The sequence below is a fragment of the Strix aluco genome, chromosome 8, assembly GCF_031877795.1.
Source record: "Strix aluco isolate bStrAlu1 chromosome 8, bStrAlu1.hap1, whole genome shotgun sequence".
NCBI classification, from domain to species: Eukaryota; Metazoa; Chordata; class Aves; order Strigiformes; family Strigidae; genus Strix; species Strix aluco.
In genome coordinates, this window is record NC_133938.1 from 13,236,284 (window position 1) to 13,250,460 (window position 14,177).

Sequence of the window (14,177 nt, forward strand, 5' to 3'; positions counted from 1 at the left end):
AAATCTAAATTGCATTCCAGACAGGTTGACACTGATGCTCCGAAGTGCAGGTTTGCAAGATGATAATTCCTAATCTCAATAGAAAAGAGGTGTCAAATTCAATTTTACTGAGGGACTGATTGTAATTTGCCTTTTAACTCTAGGATACTACAGACACAATCCACTTGATTTGGCTCTTAAAGTGTTTTCACTTTTGGTCTGCCTGTACATAAGCATAGTTTACATAAGCTCACATGTTCCTTTGAGTTTCTAGTTACCCATTTCTCTATAAGCATGACTTAATTTTACACAAGCTCAGTATTTTCTGTATTTTAGCTGTCATTAATCCTGAAGATGCATCAGGAATTGAGCATGGGGATGTCTGAAATAAATCAGTGCTCCAAGAGATGGGGACTTCCTTCCTCCCGCCCCCCCAAGTAAGTATGATTTAGGCTTGCAAAAGCGTTAAGAAGGCAGGAAAAAAAATGCTTTCTGGATTGAAATATATGTCATAAGACTCTAAAAATCTCTGTGTTTCTTTGAAGGAACTGGGGGAAAAACTAGGTTTTGAAGGTTAGAGTAGTTTAGGGTCCTACATGTATTTCTGTAGAAGCTAACAGAAGCATACGTCTGAATAGGAATTGTGAGACAGGCTGTTCATCAGTGTAAAGTTTGTCCTTCACATATCCAGAATAATATTATGCTAAGTGGTTTAGGATCCTAAAAAAAAAAATAATCTGATGTTATGTTCTACAACATCTGTTGAGGTTCATACAAATTCTAGTCCTGAAGTGCTTCAAAGAATAGACATCCTGAGTGTTTAATACAGCTAACACAACAAACCAAAAGCTTGTTTGAATGTCCCTTTTGAAGGGGGAGGAGGAGTGATATCAGGGAAAAGTCCTAACAAGAAATCCCAATAATGAGAGATTTTGGGGTGTTCTGATAGCAGCTAGTGTAATCATGAAAAGTGGTCAGCATGCTGTTACAGCCTTTTCAAGATGAATAATGTTACACTTAAAAAGAGGCTTAGGATGAATTTACTGATAAAACAAGCTTTTATAAGGTCTTCAGTATACACAGTACTTACTGGCACTGGACCAAATGATCTAAAAGAAATATGTGCATGCCCTAAAATAGATAACTGGACTGTCTTACGACTTTCAAAATACATACTAATTTAAGAAGAATAGATCTAGATATCTTTTGTCCTGAAATAACTCACCTAATGTCAGTATTTGTACAGTGTATATTTGGATCACTTGTGAATATTAACATGATCCAAATTGTTACCCTGTGCAAACATTTACTAAGGCAGTGTGAGGTATAGTCTGTAGTTTGATGGAACTTAAAATGCCAATTAAAAATGATGACTTATTTAATGCCAACAGGCTGTACCCTGCAGTGCTTACTCAAGCAAAATTCTAATTGACTCCAGTGGGAGGTTTGCTGAAGTAAGAGCAGTGAAGAGAATAGGCATAAGCAGAGGCACGACCTCAAATTTTACTTGAAGTATCATAAGGTGAAGCATTTTGTATTCCCTGGCACCAGTGAGGAACCTACCTCGCTTATAGACAAAGATTGCAAGAACAGGGATTTCTCTGCATATCTGGAACTCCCTGCAATTGTAGCTCCCTTTAGGGAATGTCGAAACCTGACTTTTCATTGAAAACTACAGATTTAATGACAGTGAATTAACTCATGAGCTTGTATGTGTTTTCCCAAATGGGTGTGGGATGATGAAATGGGGGATAGGAGGGGACATGGCACTAAAATGTACCCACAAAAAGTCAAATTTTGCAAGAAGCTTTTTATTTTTGAAATGTCCTCATTTAGAAATTTTCTTCCAATTTTATAAACTGAAAGCCCATAAATATTTGAACTAGAGACAAGGTATCTAAAGAAAACATGAAGTTGCAGACAAACAAAAAATATAATTTCCATCTCTATTAGGCTTTATTTAGGGGCCTTCTGGTTCTCCATGTCTGGCTCCCAGCAGTCAGAAAAACCTATTATTTTCATCATGAGCTAGTAAGGTATAAGGAACATCCTCTGAGTGATTGTTGTTCTGTTTGTTTTCCTCCGTCCATTGTTTGACTATTACTTTTACGTGCTTTTTGAACTCAAATTAAACTGTCTGTGCAAGTTTTTGGTTGCTACTACTTGAGATGTGTTCACTAGACAGACACAGACAAGTTGGAAGGGTTTCCTCTGGTTTCATCACTGGATTTATTCCTAAATGCTTTTGACAGTACCAAAAACACAAGAGAACAAACCCGATGGATTACTATTGACTGATAGATTAGTTTGTTTGTTTTTTTTTCAGGTAGCAAGTTACTCTGTATTCAGTGTGTACCTATAAATTACAGTGGTTTAGTTACCTTTATTTTTGATAATTGCTTTAATTTAGTAGACTTGCGCAATTTTACTACTACGACGTTTGAATCGGAACAACTTTAGTACAGACTGATGCACAGTGAGGTGTGGTAAGATGCTAAACCAGAATAGTAGGAAATACTTCTAGAAGTTTTGAAACCTAAGATACAACAATTTCATAGAACTGACTTTTTATATCTACATATATGTAAATAATAAAAGCTTAAATGTGGCTGACAAATCCATTTGTAATGGGTTATATACCTCTAGTAACTTCTGTTTATCTTCACCACTTTGTTCTCAGAAAACAGAGATGTTTTAAGAATGAGGAGGAAATGAAAGTTGAGTTTATGTGGTCCTTTTGACAAGCTTTTCCACCTATTGCCAGAAATACTGTCTTTTCTACTAATTTACTATATAATTGTGAGCAAGTGATATCTTGCTCAGATTTACTGTCTTTGTGACTTTATATTTTAAAATGCCTCTTGAATTTTGTTAATTATCCTGAGGGATAATCAGATGATCTATATATGGACTAAATAAATTGCTGTTGAAGTGCAGCTCTTGTTCCAGCAGCGGAGATGTCAGCTGTTGTTTTGGTGGTAGAGGATTTAACCAGTGGGCATGGGCATGTCAAAGCAAGAGAACTGTTAAAGGCACATGTTCAGTGCAGGTTCATTTTTTTTATTCTTTCTAGTCTCCATACAAGAGGAAAAATGGCAACTCTGCATTGGAAGGTTAGGCTTTAAATTTAGAGAAGGAGCAACTATAAATAACAACACTGTTTTTATATATGACATCTCCAACTTGGTGGTGTCTTTCTAGCACGAAGAGTATTTGAAGCAATCTAAAGCCCATTTACCTGTGGTAAATCTTGGGGTTTTTCCTCCTCTTTTTGATCTTGTTCTTTAAACGATAGATATTTAAGAGGAGTGTTCAGTTTATTTAGAGCTCTTTACTCAATGCCGTCTGAGACCTAAGTTTAAATCACTGGCAACTTCTGCATTAGATTTTGGCATCAACAGTGCTGTATTTTGCAAGAATTATACTCTAGTAAGACTTTGTCCTAGATCACCACTAGAAATGCGAAATGTGTAGTTACTATAAATTATGTTTTTCTTTAGTAGTATGACAACTCCATTGTACTAGGACAATCGTCATACTACCCTATATCATGGTAACATTAATAAATAAACTGGACAATAACCCTATCTAGATTGTGTTTAAAATATAGTTTTCCTACTGATATGCCTCTGTTCCCAGGCAGCTGCTTTAAATGATGCCGAAGTGTTTCTTGATATTATATAAGTCTAATATTTATCTGGCTGCATTTAGATTTCAGTATTTAGTATGCTTAAAAGCTAGCAATTTTTAAAAGTACATCTAAATGTTTACTGATGAATCCTGTGATTATTGAGAACTAATTTTAAATTAGTATTTTATTTTCTGTCAGCACACTTTTTTAATAAAGGTTGTAGTTTGGTTTTGTCTTTCTTTTTTTACTTGTGATAGGAAACTACAAATTTTAGTAGACTATGGAGAATATTTTCCAAATCATGAGGTATACTGCTTATGTTCTTTCATGGAGTTTCTTGCATAAGGAGAAGTGGGTTTCAGATTTCACAGTCTAATGAAATTTGTCACCATTAATAGAGTGCACTAAAATACAGTACTTTGTTGATCAGTAAAAACAAAAAAACCCCACCCCACATTGAAAATGTGAACAAACTCTCACCAACTATTTGTTTGTAATATTTATTCAGTATTTCCTTATCAAATACCTTCTACTAAATAACTGTATGCCTTAAAAAAAGAAGGGGAATAGCAAGGCACTAATTGCATACAGGCCTATAACTTGGATTTAATTTGATGGTGGTGGTTTTGTTCTGTCATGAGTGTATATCTTTTAACATGGAGTTGTTAGGAGAGTTGACAGCTATTTAGGTGCCTTGTAATCAGGGAATGTTTCATGTAACAGATCTAGTTCTGTAGATCAATTTTTCTATTGGATTTTTACACTCTACATCTGAAAATTTAATTTATTGTATCAACAACCGATTTAAATAGACTTTCAATCCAGGGCTGACTTTGATCTGTCTCTGACTTAAAACCTGAACAGCTTTATCTGTCTATAATTTTTTTTTCATGGATGTTATAATAGTTTCAGGTGCTTAAAAAAACCACAGTGATTTAAATATTCTCTTTGTCCTAATCTTTTTGTTGGTTCCTGTAATTCAACAGTGGAGGTGAAATGATGAAAACTGCAGACTTTTTTTTTAATGATTTTTCAGTGGTTGACTTCAGTGTAAGCTCTATGAGATTTTTTTTTTTGCCTTTAGCTATAGCCTTTAGTTTCAGCTGATTTCCATGTGGAGATTGTGTTGAGTACATATTCAAAGACTTAACCATGTGCATGGATGTCTGCAGGGCAAGTGACTGCTGCAGTACTTCTGCTGACGTTAGAGATCCCTAGTGATCATAAAATCAAGGGCATTCATAAGTGTGTTCCAGGTCAGGACCAGATGTTTCTGGGGGCTAAAATATATCCAGTTAAAATATACACCTTCTGTAGCTGTATCTTATGGAAGGTCTTATGGCCACTCAGGAAATTCTGTCTAAAAACCACTTGAAAGTTATCACATGAGCAGTCCAGCCTAGCTGATCACTCAAGTGCAGAGGGCCTTGGGCTTCCAGAATACCCGTAAAATATTAGCTAAGCTAAAACAGAGATGACTGGCCAGTATTTTATAAATACTTTTTTTGCCCCCTGAAAGTTTGCTTCTTGGTAAATATCTTGTGTGTGTCCCTTATAAAGCTTTTCAATGAGTTTCCTCTCCTGAAATGCAGCCTGTTTCTAAGACCTATGCCAAGTGAAATGTATCCTACCAATAATGACTAGGGAGAACAAACAAATAAAAGATTGAACTGTGCTTGTGGCAGTCATTCATCACAAAGGAGGACATACATGGAATTTATTCTTATTATTACTTTTACAGCCTGGACACTGGTGACTGTTCTCTTATGCTCTGTTTGTGCACTGTTGCTGTTTGATCTTTCGTATTGAGCATCCTTTTATGTTTCTTTGAGATTGGAAATTTTTGTATTCTAGACTTGTTCAGTTTAAAGAAGAATAATTACATTTGCTTTGTAGTAACTATGCCATCTAATCCATATTAAACACTGCAACTGTACATGTAGACTAGTTTCCAAGGAAACAGCATCCCCTCCCATACCCCTGAACCCCTCCTGGAAATTTTGAAAGTGAAGTGTCTCACTTTAATCACACCCTGTTGTTGCCACCCGAATCCTGAACTCAGATTCCCAACAAAATTATAGCTTTTTAAATGTTTGCAATGCTGTTGTGAAGTTTACCATGCATTCCAAATGATTTAAGATACTTAAATGGTATGGAACAAATTACTGCCTTCATTATGACAGACAACAGATGAGTACATTATACTACTTAGTCTCAGCTTCTTTAACTAAAATACTGTGATTGTTTTCCATGCAGTAGTTCTGTAATTACTCCTTCTTTATGTTCACTGTAAGAATTAAGATGGCTTTTTTTTGTTTTGTCTCTTCAAATGGAACAATCAATATAATTCTTGGGCATTGTTAGGAAGATGATCAATTATTTAATTTCTATATCAATGTGAGTAGAATGGTGGTTTAAGCTGGGTAAAATTTGGCAAACATACTTTCCTACCTTCTATAACTACCTTCCTGGTGCTCCTCCCCTTTTTATTTTTTTGATTCTATTGAAAGATTTCTTGTAGTAAATTTCAAGAAGTTGAGCATATTTACTAGATTGCTGATAGGATCTAAGCTTGTAATTCTGAGGAGTATCAAATACCTAACACTTTCATCACTAGATACCCACTTTGGCTTACTGGTTAAAGAAATGCAAATTTGATGCCTTTAAGGTTTTAATTAATATGTGTTGGTACTGGATTCTCCCTATGGGGTTTACAAAGATCAGAAACAGTGTTGCTGCAGTTTCACACCATCCAGAAGGGTGTCTGCAAGAATCCATTGTGTGTATGGTGTTCAACTTGTTTCCTGATTCCAGTCTTTCCAAGTGTGCTATTTTGCTGCATGTGTTGGGTGGATGTTCTAGTGTTCAGATCTGAAGCATGGGAGGTGGTCTGCTCCAAGCAGCTCTACTTTCATTGGTAGGTTGACAAAATTCACAATAATTTCAGATAAACCAGAAAATTTTGTTGACTGTACTGTCTTCTGTGAGAGTCAGCAAAGACACAGTGTCTAGAGGGCCTCCATATTTTATTTGTTAAAAAAAGCCATAAAGTTAGTGCACTGATAAAAAATAATGTTTAAGAGAACTGTGATCTGAATTGGTCACTGTGCAAGAAAGGATTTGTAAATGAAATTTTTTCAAATAGTTTTGTATTTCTAATGAAGTGTTTGGAGTAACCAGCACATGCTGGGGCAAAATGGCAAGCATTTTATATATGTAGGATCAGATACCTTTATGAAGACAGGTTTTTAATGACATACTGCTGGTATTTTATCAGTGCTTTGCTTTTGAAGGAGCTCTCAATGAGGTAACGCATCCGCATGCTGATGCAGGAACAGTGTCTGAAGCAGTTGAATCTGGGACCTATTGTTCCTACCAGTTGATGCATGGGATGCACTGGGGCTGTGTTTCTGCAGGAGCCAGCTTCTGAGGATGTAAGCAGTGGGGAGGATGTGGAGGAGGAGGGAATGCTGTTCTCCTGGGATGCTGAAATAATCCCATGTCATCAAAAGAAAAGTGTTTTCATATAAGAATTGCTGAGAAAAGAAACTAGTACTTAATGTAAGCATGTGCTATACAGACTACAGAATATACTGATAAATACCAGATCTCAGCTCATAGAAGTCTCCAGAAGTCTGATAAAAACATTTTTCCAAGGACTCTTTGCCATTGCTTTGAATAACTCCTAAGGAAATTACTTAAAGGGCTTGGAGAACTGAGATGGTAAAGAATGTAGTGCAGAAATAATTGATCCTTCTAGTTTATTAGGTTGTGTCCCTGTTGTGGAAGTTTTGTCAATAACAATAACACTGTAGAGATGTCTATCTGCAGTTAGTCTGTGGCTAGATCAAACATTTCATGGAGTTCTAGCTACATGATTTCTCCTTGAAGAAGGTGATGTATTATTTAATTTGTAACTAAGTCCTGGGACATCTTGAAGCACAGCATTGTTATTTATCTTTGCTATTCCAGGCGAAAGTACACTGGTTATGTACGGTACTAGCCTGGGTTTGTGAAAATCTAGCTTGCATACAGTTGATAATGATTTTTGAATGTTTTCAGAGTAGAATTAAGCATGTAACTTTTTTATTTGATTTGAAAGTGTAGGGTGTTTGAAGGAAACCTTTCAATATAGCATTTACTGAGTTCATGCTTGTAGTTCTTATACAGTAATTTTGTTTGTATTTTATAATTTTTTAAATGCATTTGTTTTTTAAATACCAGTCTAGCACAAGACAAATATTTCCTCAGTAGGCACTAAGATTACAGCACTCCCTCTTGTTTCTCTAGTGATAAAGGTCTGTTTGCCTGGATCCAGTGATGAGGTTCTGTTAGCTCACAAATAACAAGCAGTCTTGCTCTTTATAATTGTTTGGATGCTGGACAGTTAAATTGATCCTGTGTTGACATTCTAAATGTTTCAGCAACCCTATATAAAAATCTGTTGCTGCAATTGGTATGCTAGCCTTTCTGCATTAGTAACATTGTGCAAAGTAGTCTCTGATGGTTTCCTTTACTAATCTTCATATGGTGAATTAAACCTTGAGTTCTAAGTATCTGATTGTGCTGACCTTCACTTCAAGGAGACTTTTTATTTAAGCTTTTAGCCTTCCATCAGACAGAAACATTATTGTCAATAAAAATAAAATAACACCTAGTCTTGCATTCTCTGCTTACTTGAACAGAAGTATTCATAAATATATAGCTCTTAGTTTGGCAAATACAGGCAGTCTGTCTACTACATTTACATTTAAAAATTTACTGCAGTGAGGGTCATTCCAATTCCAAAGAAAGTATTTGGTAGATGAGTTGGCAGGCAGAACGACTTTGTAGTGTTTAAAGGAGCTCTGCCAAGAATTGGCTGGAAAACGCTTATTGTCTGTTTGTACCTTTTGAAATGAGAAGGTAGAGAAGACGTTTGACTTCAGTAGAATAAAACATATGAGACTGCCTTAGTAAATGAAGGAACTGCTATATTCTGGGATGTAATTCCTTGTGATCTCTGCCTTGACAATGTGAATGAAGGAGGAAGAAATTTGATGACCAGTGGCAATCAGTGCTAAATTGTCTAATGAGGGATGCAGCCATAAAATAAAGTTACTTTTATGAGTTACTTTATGGAAGTTTCAAAACCCTTGTACTGAAATGCCAGTATAGTGTAGACTATATAGCATATTCAAAATATGCTATGAATAGTCCAGAACAATACTAAGGAAAGTCATCCTAGAAATTAGGAGATCTGAATATGGTGATGGTCCTGGAAGTTTTTCTCTTGCTATCAATCACACAGTCATGGGCTGCCAGTATTTTTACCAAAGTTCTTGCAAGTGGGCTCCAGTGAGCTGTGCTCAGTGCATCACAGTCTCAATATAGTTGATGCTTCACTAGTGCGGTGGAGGAATGGGGCCTCTGGCCCAATATTTGTATGACACTAGTAACAGTAAAGCAAAGAAACCCTTTGAACTGTATCCAATTTAGATCTCTCTTGTAGGAACTGGAGACTGGAGGTAATTATTTACTTTTGTTTCAGAGTAACTGTTTTCTGTCCTTTTTAAAGGGAATAATCCTTCCCTGTTTTTTCCTTTGTACAGCCATCTATTTTACTTACTCTTCCACCTTCTAAAAGGAAAACAACAGTAGGAAGGAAAGAGAAACCTTTGTTTTGCAAATGCTTGGGATGAATGCTCACCTGCATGATGTGGCTAAGGAGCACACTCTCTTGTTATAACTCATCATCTACATCCAGAGTAGGGAACGCAGAGAGTAAAAATTCAAGGCTGTTCTGAACTAGAGAAGGTGGTATGGTCCACAGGTGGAAAACCTTCCCAGAAATTACCCCGCTGAAGTCCCCTAACACTTACAGAAAAAGAGATTTGGTTCTAATCTGCCACTTTGGGAGGCTTATTTTGGTTTTGTTCTTAATGAGAAATTAGCCTCATATTTGAGTCTGGTTCAGAGATATTTCTGTGGTTACAGTGGCAAAATACTTAGGGTAAGATTAAACTTTTAGTCAATAGGGCTGCTTTTTTACTAATTAAACCAAGGTAGGACATCTCTGTGAAAAGAGTTGATCAAAAATATGTTTTCTTAGTTGTATTAATAATACTAAATCTGTGTGTGGTGACTGACAGATTAAGTACTAGGGATTCCAGTGGAGATTAGACCACACATTCTGATTTTATGTCACAGTGCTGAGTTTAGCTGCCTTATGTTTCACATAAAAACAGGGGCTGTTATATCATCCTTTTTTCCTTTTTTTGGTTGTTTTTTTTTTTCTTTTTTTTTTTTCTCATTTTAGTTGCTTTTGGTACTGTTGATCCTTGCGGAGATTGAGTGATAATTGATGCATCAGAAACGTGAAAGGCAATACAAGGCTGTGAGCCCACTACATGAGTTAGGTAGGTGGCCTTTTGGTTGACTCTGAGAGAGGAGGAGAAAGAGCTGGAGGATTTGAGAGTGGGAGTTGAAGTGAGGCAATTTAGTGGCAGAATAAAAGGAGGAAAGCAGAGATGGAAAACTAAATGAGACACGACTTTGGGAAGGTTGTGTCATATGTATCTGATACTTGTCAGAGCTGCCACCTTTCAGTTGGGTTGCTCATCGTTTGCTAGCACTCACATAGTTTACTAGATAATGTGTTTATATATTCATCTCTCATACACTTTACTAGTATGCATATGAATTCATGTAGAACAAGTAAAAGTCATAAAAGAAATATGTCCTGCCCTGAGGCCTTAAAATCCATGTGGGGAGAAGTGAGCTATGTGCATAAACCCAGTAAAGTGAGAGAATGAATTCACTTTCACCAACTAAAAGCAAGACTGCAGCCAATTCTGAACAAAACTATCCATACATAACTGATCACCACTACTCAGCAATGCAGCGGGATCTACTGAACAGTAATAAATGCTGCTAATAAGTCTAGTAATATTACCAAGAACAGACCTAGCCTTTGTAGCAAACATGTCATTAGTGACTCTTGTTAGTTTTCACTGCACTCAAGGGATGGAGCGTTGGAAGAGTGCCCTAGGGGAGGCAATGGACTTGCATCACTGTGAGTTTTCAAGGAGAAATTGGCTGCTTCTATTGAAATACCTCCTTTGCTCCAGTTTTGGGAGATGCTCTTTCATCTGTATGTACTGGAGGTATGGAATTTAAGGTGCCTTGGCCTGTTTCTTGCCTTCAGTGAACCCTGAAAGGAATTAGGGGTAGCTTTTATTACATAGAACTCTGCATTAATATGATGATTATATTATATTTCATGCATCAGGGTTTCTGCTAATTGCCTGCCAGGAATGAATTTCTCTCCTGCACTCTGCCTGTTCCCTTTACATATTTCAACTTTGGTGAAAGCAGTGTTCCTTGTGAGCATCAAAACCAGGTCGTGGCTGGCATCTGGATAATAAGTAGGTCAGGTCAGCGTAATCTCCAGGAAGCTGGTGCAGAGAATTCCCTTGTGTGTCTCAGCAGTGATTTGCTTGCAGGTCTGTGATCATTCAGGTTTTTCCTTTGGCTTAGCCTGGCAGGAGCTCTGGGAGTGTTTCAACTTCGTGCTACAGAGGTGTGGTTGGCTTTTGGAACTGTCTGGACTTCCTTCTGCTCATTAGCTCCTGGCCATTGCAAAAGCTTTGTGTAACACTGGTGCTTTGGCTTTTTCTTTCTGTAGTTATAGTAGACTAAGTGTTTCACTCCTAAATTAAAATGCATAACTCAAGTCTTTCAGCTTGATATAGGTTATTTGGCTGAAACATAGTTGTATATGACATAAAGGTCAGACTAGATCGGAGGTCAGAAAGGATCAGCTTTGCCCTGGCCAAATAAGATGTGTGCCTTGCTATGCGAAAAGAATTTTAATGTTTTACAAGTCTGACTCTCAGTGTTCAGATAAGTGAAATTAGTCTCCCTCAAGTAGCCCCCTATGTCCAATCCTTAACATGATTCCAAGGACAAAGTTAATGTTTTGCCTGTTTTCTTCAGACTGAGATGTCTTCAAAGAATTGTTTTCTACCTGACTGTAAAGCAGAACAATTCTTCCAGCAACTTAACCAAAAATATCTGCCAACAGAGGGATTAAATTAGCAACCAAAGAGGCTGAGAAAGCTATTTAACTTTTTCAAATAGAAAACCATGTCTTACTCATTCCACATTGCTTCTGAAGTTGGACTTTTCTTCCAGCACTGCAGAAGCAATTTTGAGTGGATGAGAACCAAATTGCTTCAACAGGAGGAGGATCTTCTAACACTATAATAATATTAAAGGGATAGAAAACATGACAGTTGCAGCTTCTGCTGTGTTAAAGCTCTCAAACCTAGTCCTTTCTTGCAGTTGTGCTGCATGCAGAAGCTGGAGGACTTACTGGAAGCTACTTCTGCTTCAACTCATTGTTTTACTTAAACTGTCTTATTTGGGTACATTTGGGAAGTATGACAAGGTGATTTTTTTTTTCTTTACTTGGTCTTCCACAGACTCAAGGTTTCTTGCATAATAAATGACATTTTAATGTTATAAAAGAGCTTTGGAAAATACTTCAAATTTCTCCACTTGTGGGCTGCAATATTTATTTAATCTTGTACTTAGAACGTGAGATTTTAAACTAGATAACTAGTGCTATAAGCACATTCTTGGGACACAGCCAGACTTCTTGGTTTCCCCACAACATTTACAAATGCACAGAGAAGATCTTTGCATGATTAATACTGTTTTTATTCAAGGCAGTGAAGTCCATTTTCTTGTAAATTTTCCATATTAGTGTGCTTTAATAGTTAGTCAGAGATGTGAACAGGAGAACCCTGCAGACTGATGAGTAATGAACCATAACTGCTTAAAGACATGATGTGAGTCAGCAGGGACTGAAGTGGGACCTCTGGCACCCAAAGCACCGTCTATGTAATTCAAGCAAAAGAGAAGTTCCTCTAGCAGTAGAGAGCTGTAACCTCTAACTCCTGACAACAGCAGAGGATGGAACTGCACTTGAGACCCGTGCTGCAAAGAGAGGTGTGGTGGCACCAGTGATCTGCAACCTACAGTGGTGATACACTGATTGGCAAGACCATGTACTTAGCCAGGTTTTATGCTTTTCCATCATTGAACCCTGACTGGGGAATGGATCCCTGTACCCTGCTGGGAATACAGCCATACTATCCTACTACAACAGTCTCTCTTGGGAACCTGTCCTGCCCTTCTGTTTTATCTGAAATGGCAGTGCTGAAAAAAATGCATCATTCATTTTGTCTTAATTACACTTTTAAAATGTGTCTGGATACTTATATAATAAATGCAAGTGAAGGAAAGGCAAAACAAATTGGTGCTTTAATGGCTGGAAACCTATCTGATTTTGAATGTGTTAATCTTTCACACTGCTAGTGGCCCATTTTTTTTTTTAAAAAAAAAACCTTTTTTTTTTTTTTTTAAAACAAGTCTGACTCTTCCCTTTCAGACAAGAAGAAATTCTTGATAGAATAGGATTTTAGAAAACTTTGCCATTTTCTTTTGTGATCTGCTGATCAAGTCTCAAGAGCATATTTTGTTCTCTTCAGCGTTCCCAGTTGTGTCTTGGTTTGTCATGAATAAATTTACTTGCTTTTTTGTGAAATATATCCCAGTCCTCTGCAATTTATTTACAAATAAGTTAATGTCTGTTAAACAGATGTAGATTTGCTGTTGTGTGATTTGCCCTGAATGACTGACTCTGTCTTCAAAGGTAGTTGAAGTTAGGCCTTCTCCTTTAAGGGCTGACATTCAACATAATGCCTTTAAACAAAGGAATGCAAAACAAAATATATATTTTTGTTCTAAATTTCAACTTCTGGTTTTGCTGCGTGCCAAGTATGGAGTAATTTTACAATGTCTGACCATTTAGCCAGCAATCTGTAGGGCTCTTTCTACATTGTGCTAATGTTTTTCCTTCTGCTTAGACTGGACACCATTATATGAGTTATTGCTGTTCACTGGGTCAGGTATCTTTTGTCATGCCTGAGGTCTGTGTAGCATCCATTGTTCATATTACAAAAGATGTGTGAATTAATATTTAGAGAATTTCTTTGCTCAATAATAATTTCTCACCGAGATTCAGCTACCACCACATCTAATTATGCCTTGTACCCTTACCTCATAGCTCTGATATGCAGGGAAGGAAGGTTGTTCTGTTCTTGGGAACTTGTATTATTGGGAAGGAACATCATCCTGAAAAGATACTGGATGAAAGACTGAGTAAACTTTTGTTTTTCATTATTTCTTTGATTCATTCTAGTATCTCCCTTGATATCCTTGATATGGGCATAAAACTGTTTCAGCTGAGTCTGTCAAACTGAGGAGTTAATATTACTGTTGAACTGCCATATTTTAATGCTGCAAGGTTGTACTGGATGGGAAGTCAGTTATGTATATCTCAGTCTTTTTTTTTTTTCTTGTCATTACATTTTTTTTTTTTTTAAAAAAAAGCAGCGCTCTGGTGATTTATGATCCCTTTCCACTAGAATGGTTTCCTGTCCTTGAACCAAACTTTTCACATGCAAACACTACTGCAAGACATTTCTTTTCAATCAGGTGTATATTTTTCCTGTGGTGA

The 14,177-nt window shown here is 36.8% G+C and overlaps 1 protein-coding gene across 7 annotated transcripts in view; it reads left to right on the forward strand.

Moving 5' to 3' along the window:
- Window positions 1-14,177, forward strand: part of ST6GALNAC3 (ST6 N-acetylgalactosaminide alpha-2,6-sialyltransferase 3) — a 225,103-nt gene that overhangs the window by 35,222 nt on the left and 175,704 nt on the right. For 4 of the 7 annotated variants that reach the window (XR_012624130.1, XM_074832293.1, XM_074832299.1 and 1 more), the window contains exon 1: window positions 9,506-10,008. The exons of 1 other annotated variant lie outside the window; for it this stretch is intronic. Coding sequence is in view for 5 of the 6 variants with exons in the window: in XM_074832293.1 (XP_074688394.1) it covers window positions 9,954-10,008 (55 nt within the window). In the remaining variant the exon portion in view is untranslated. Of the gene's footprint in view, window positions 1-315; window positions 417-9,505; window positions 10,009-14,177 lie in introns of those variants that run through there. 2 more of the 7 variants (XM_074832294.1, XM_074832295.1) reach the window with 1 other exon arrangement.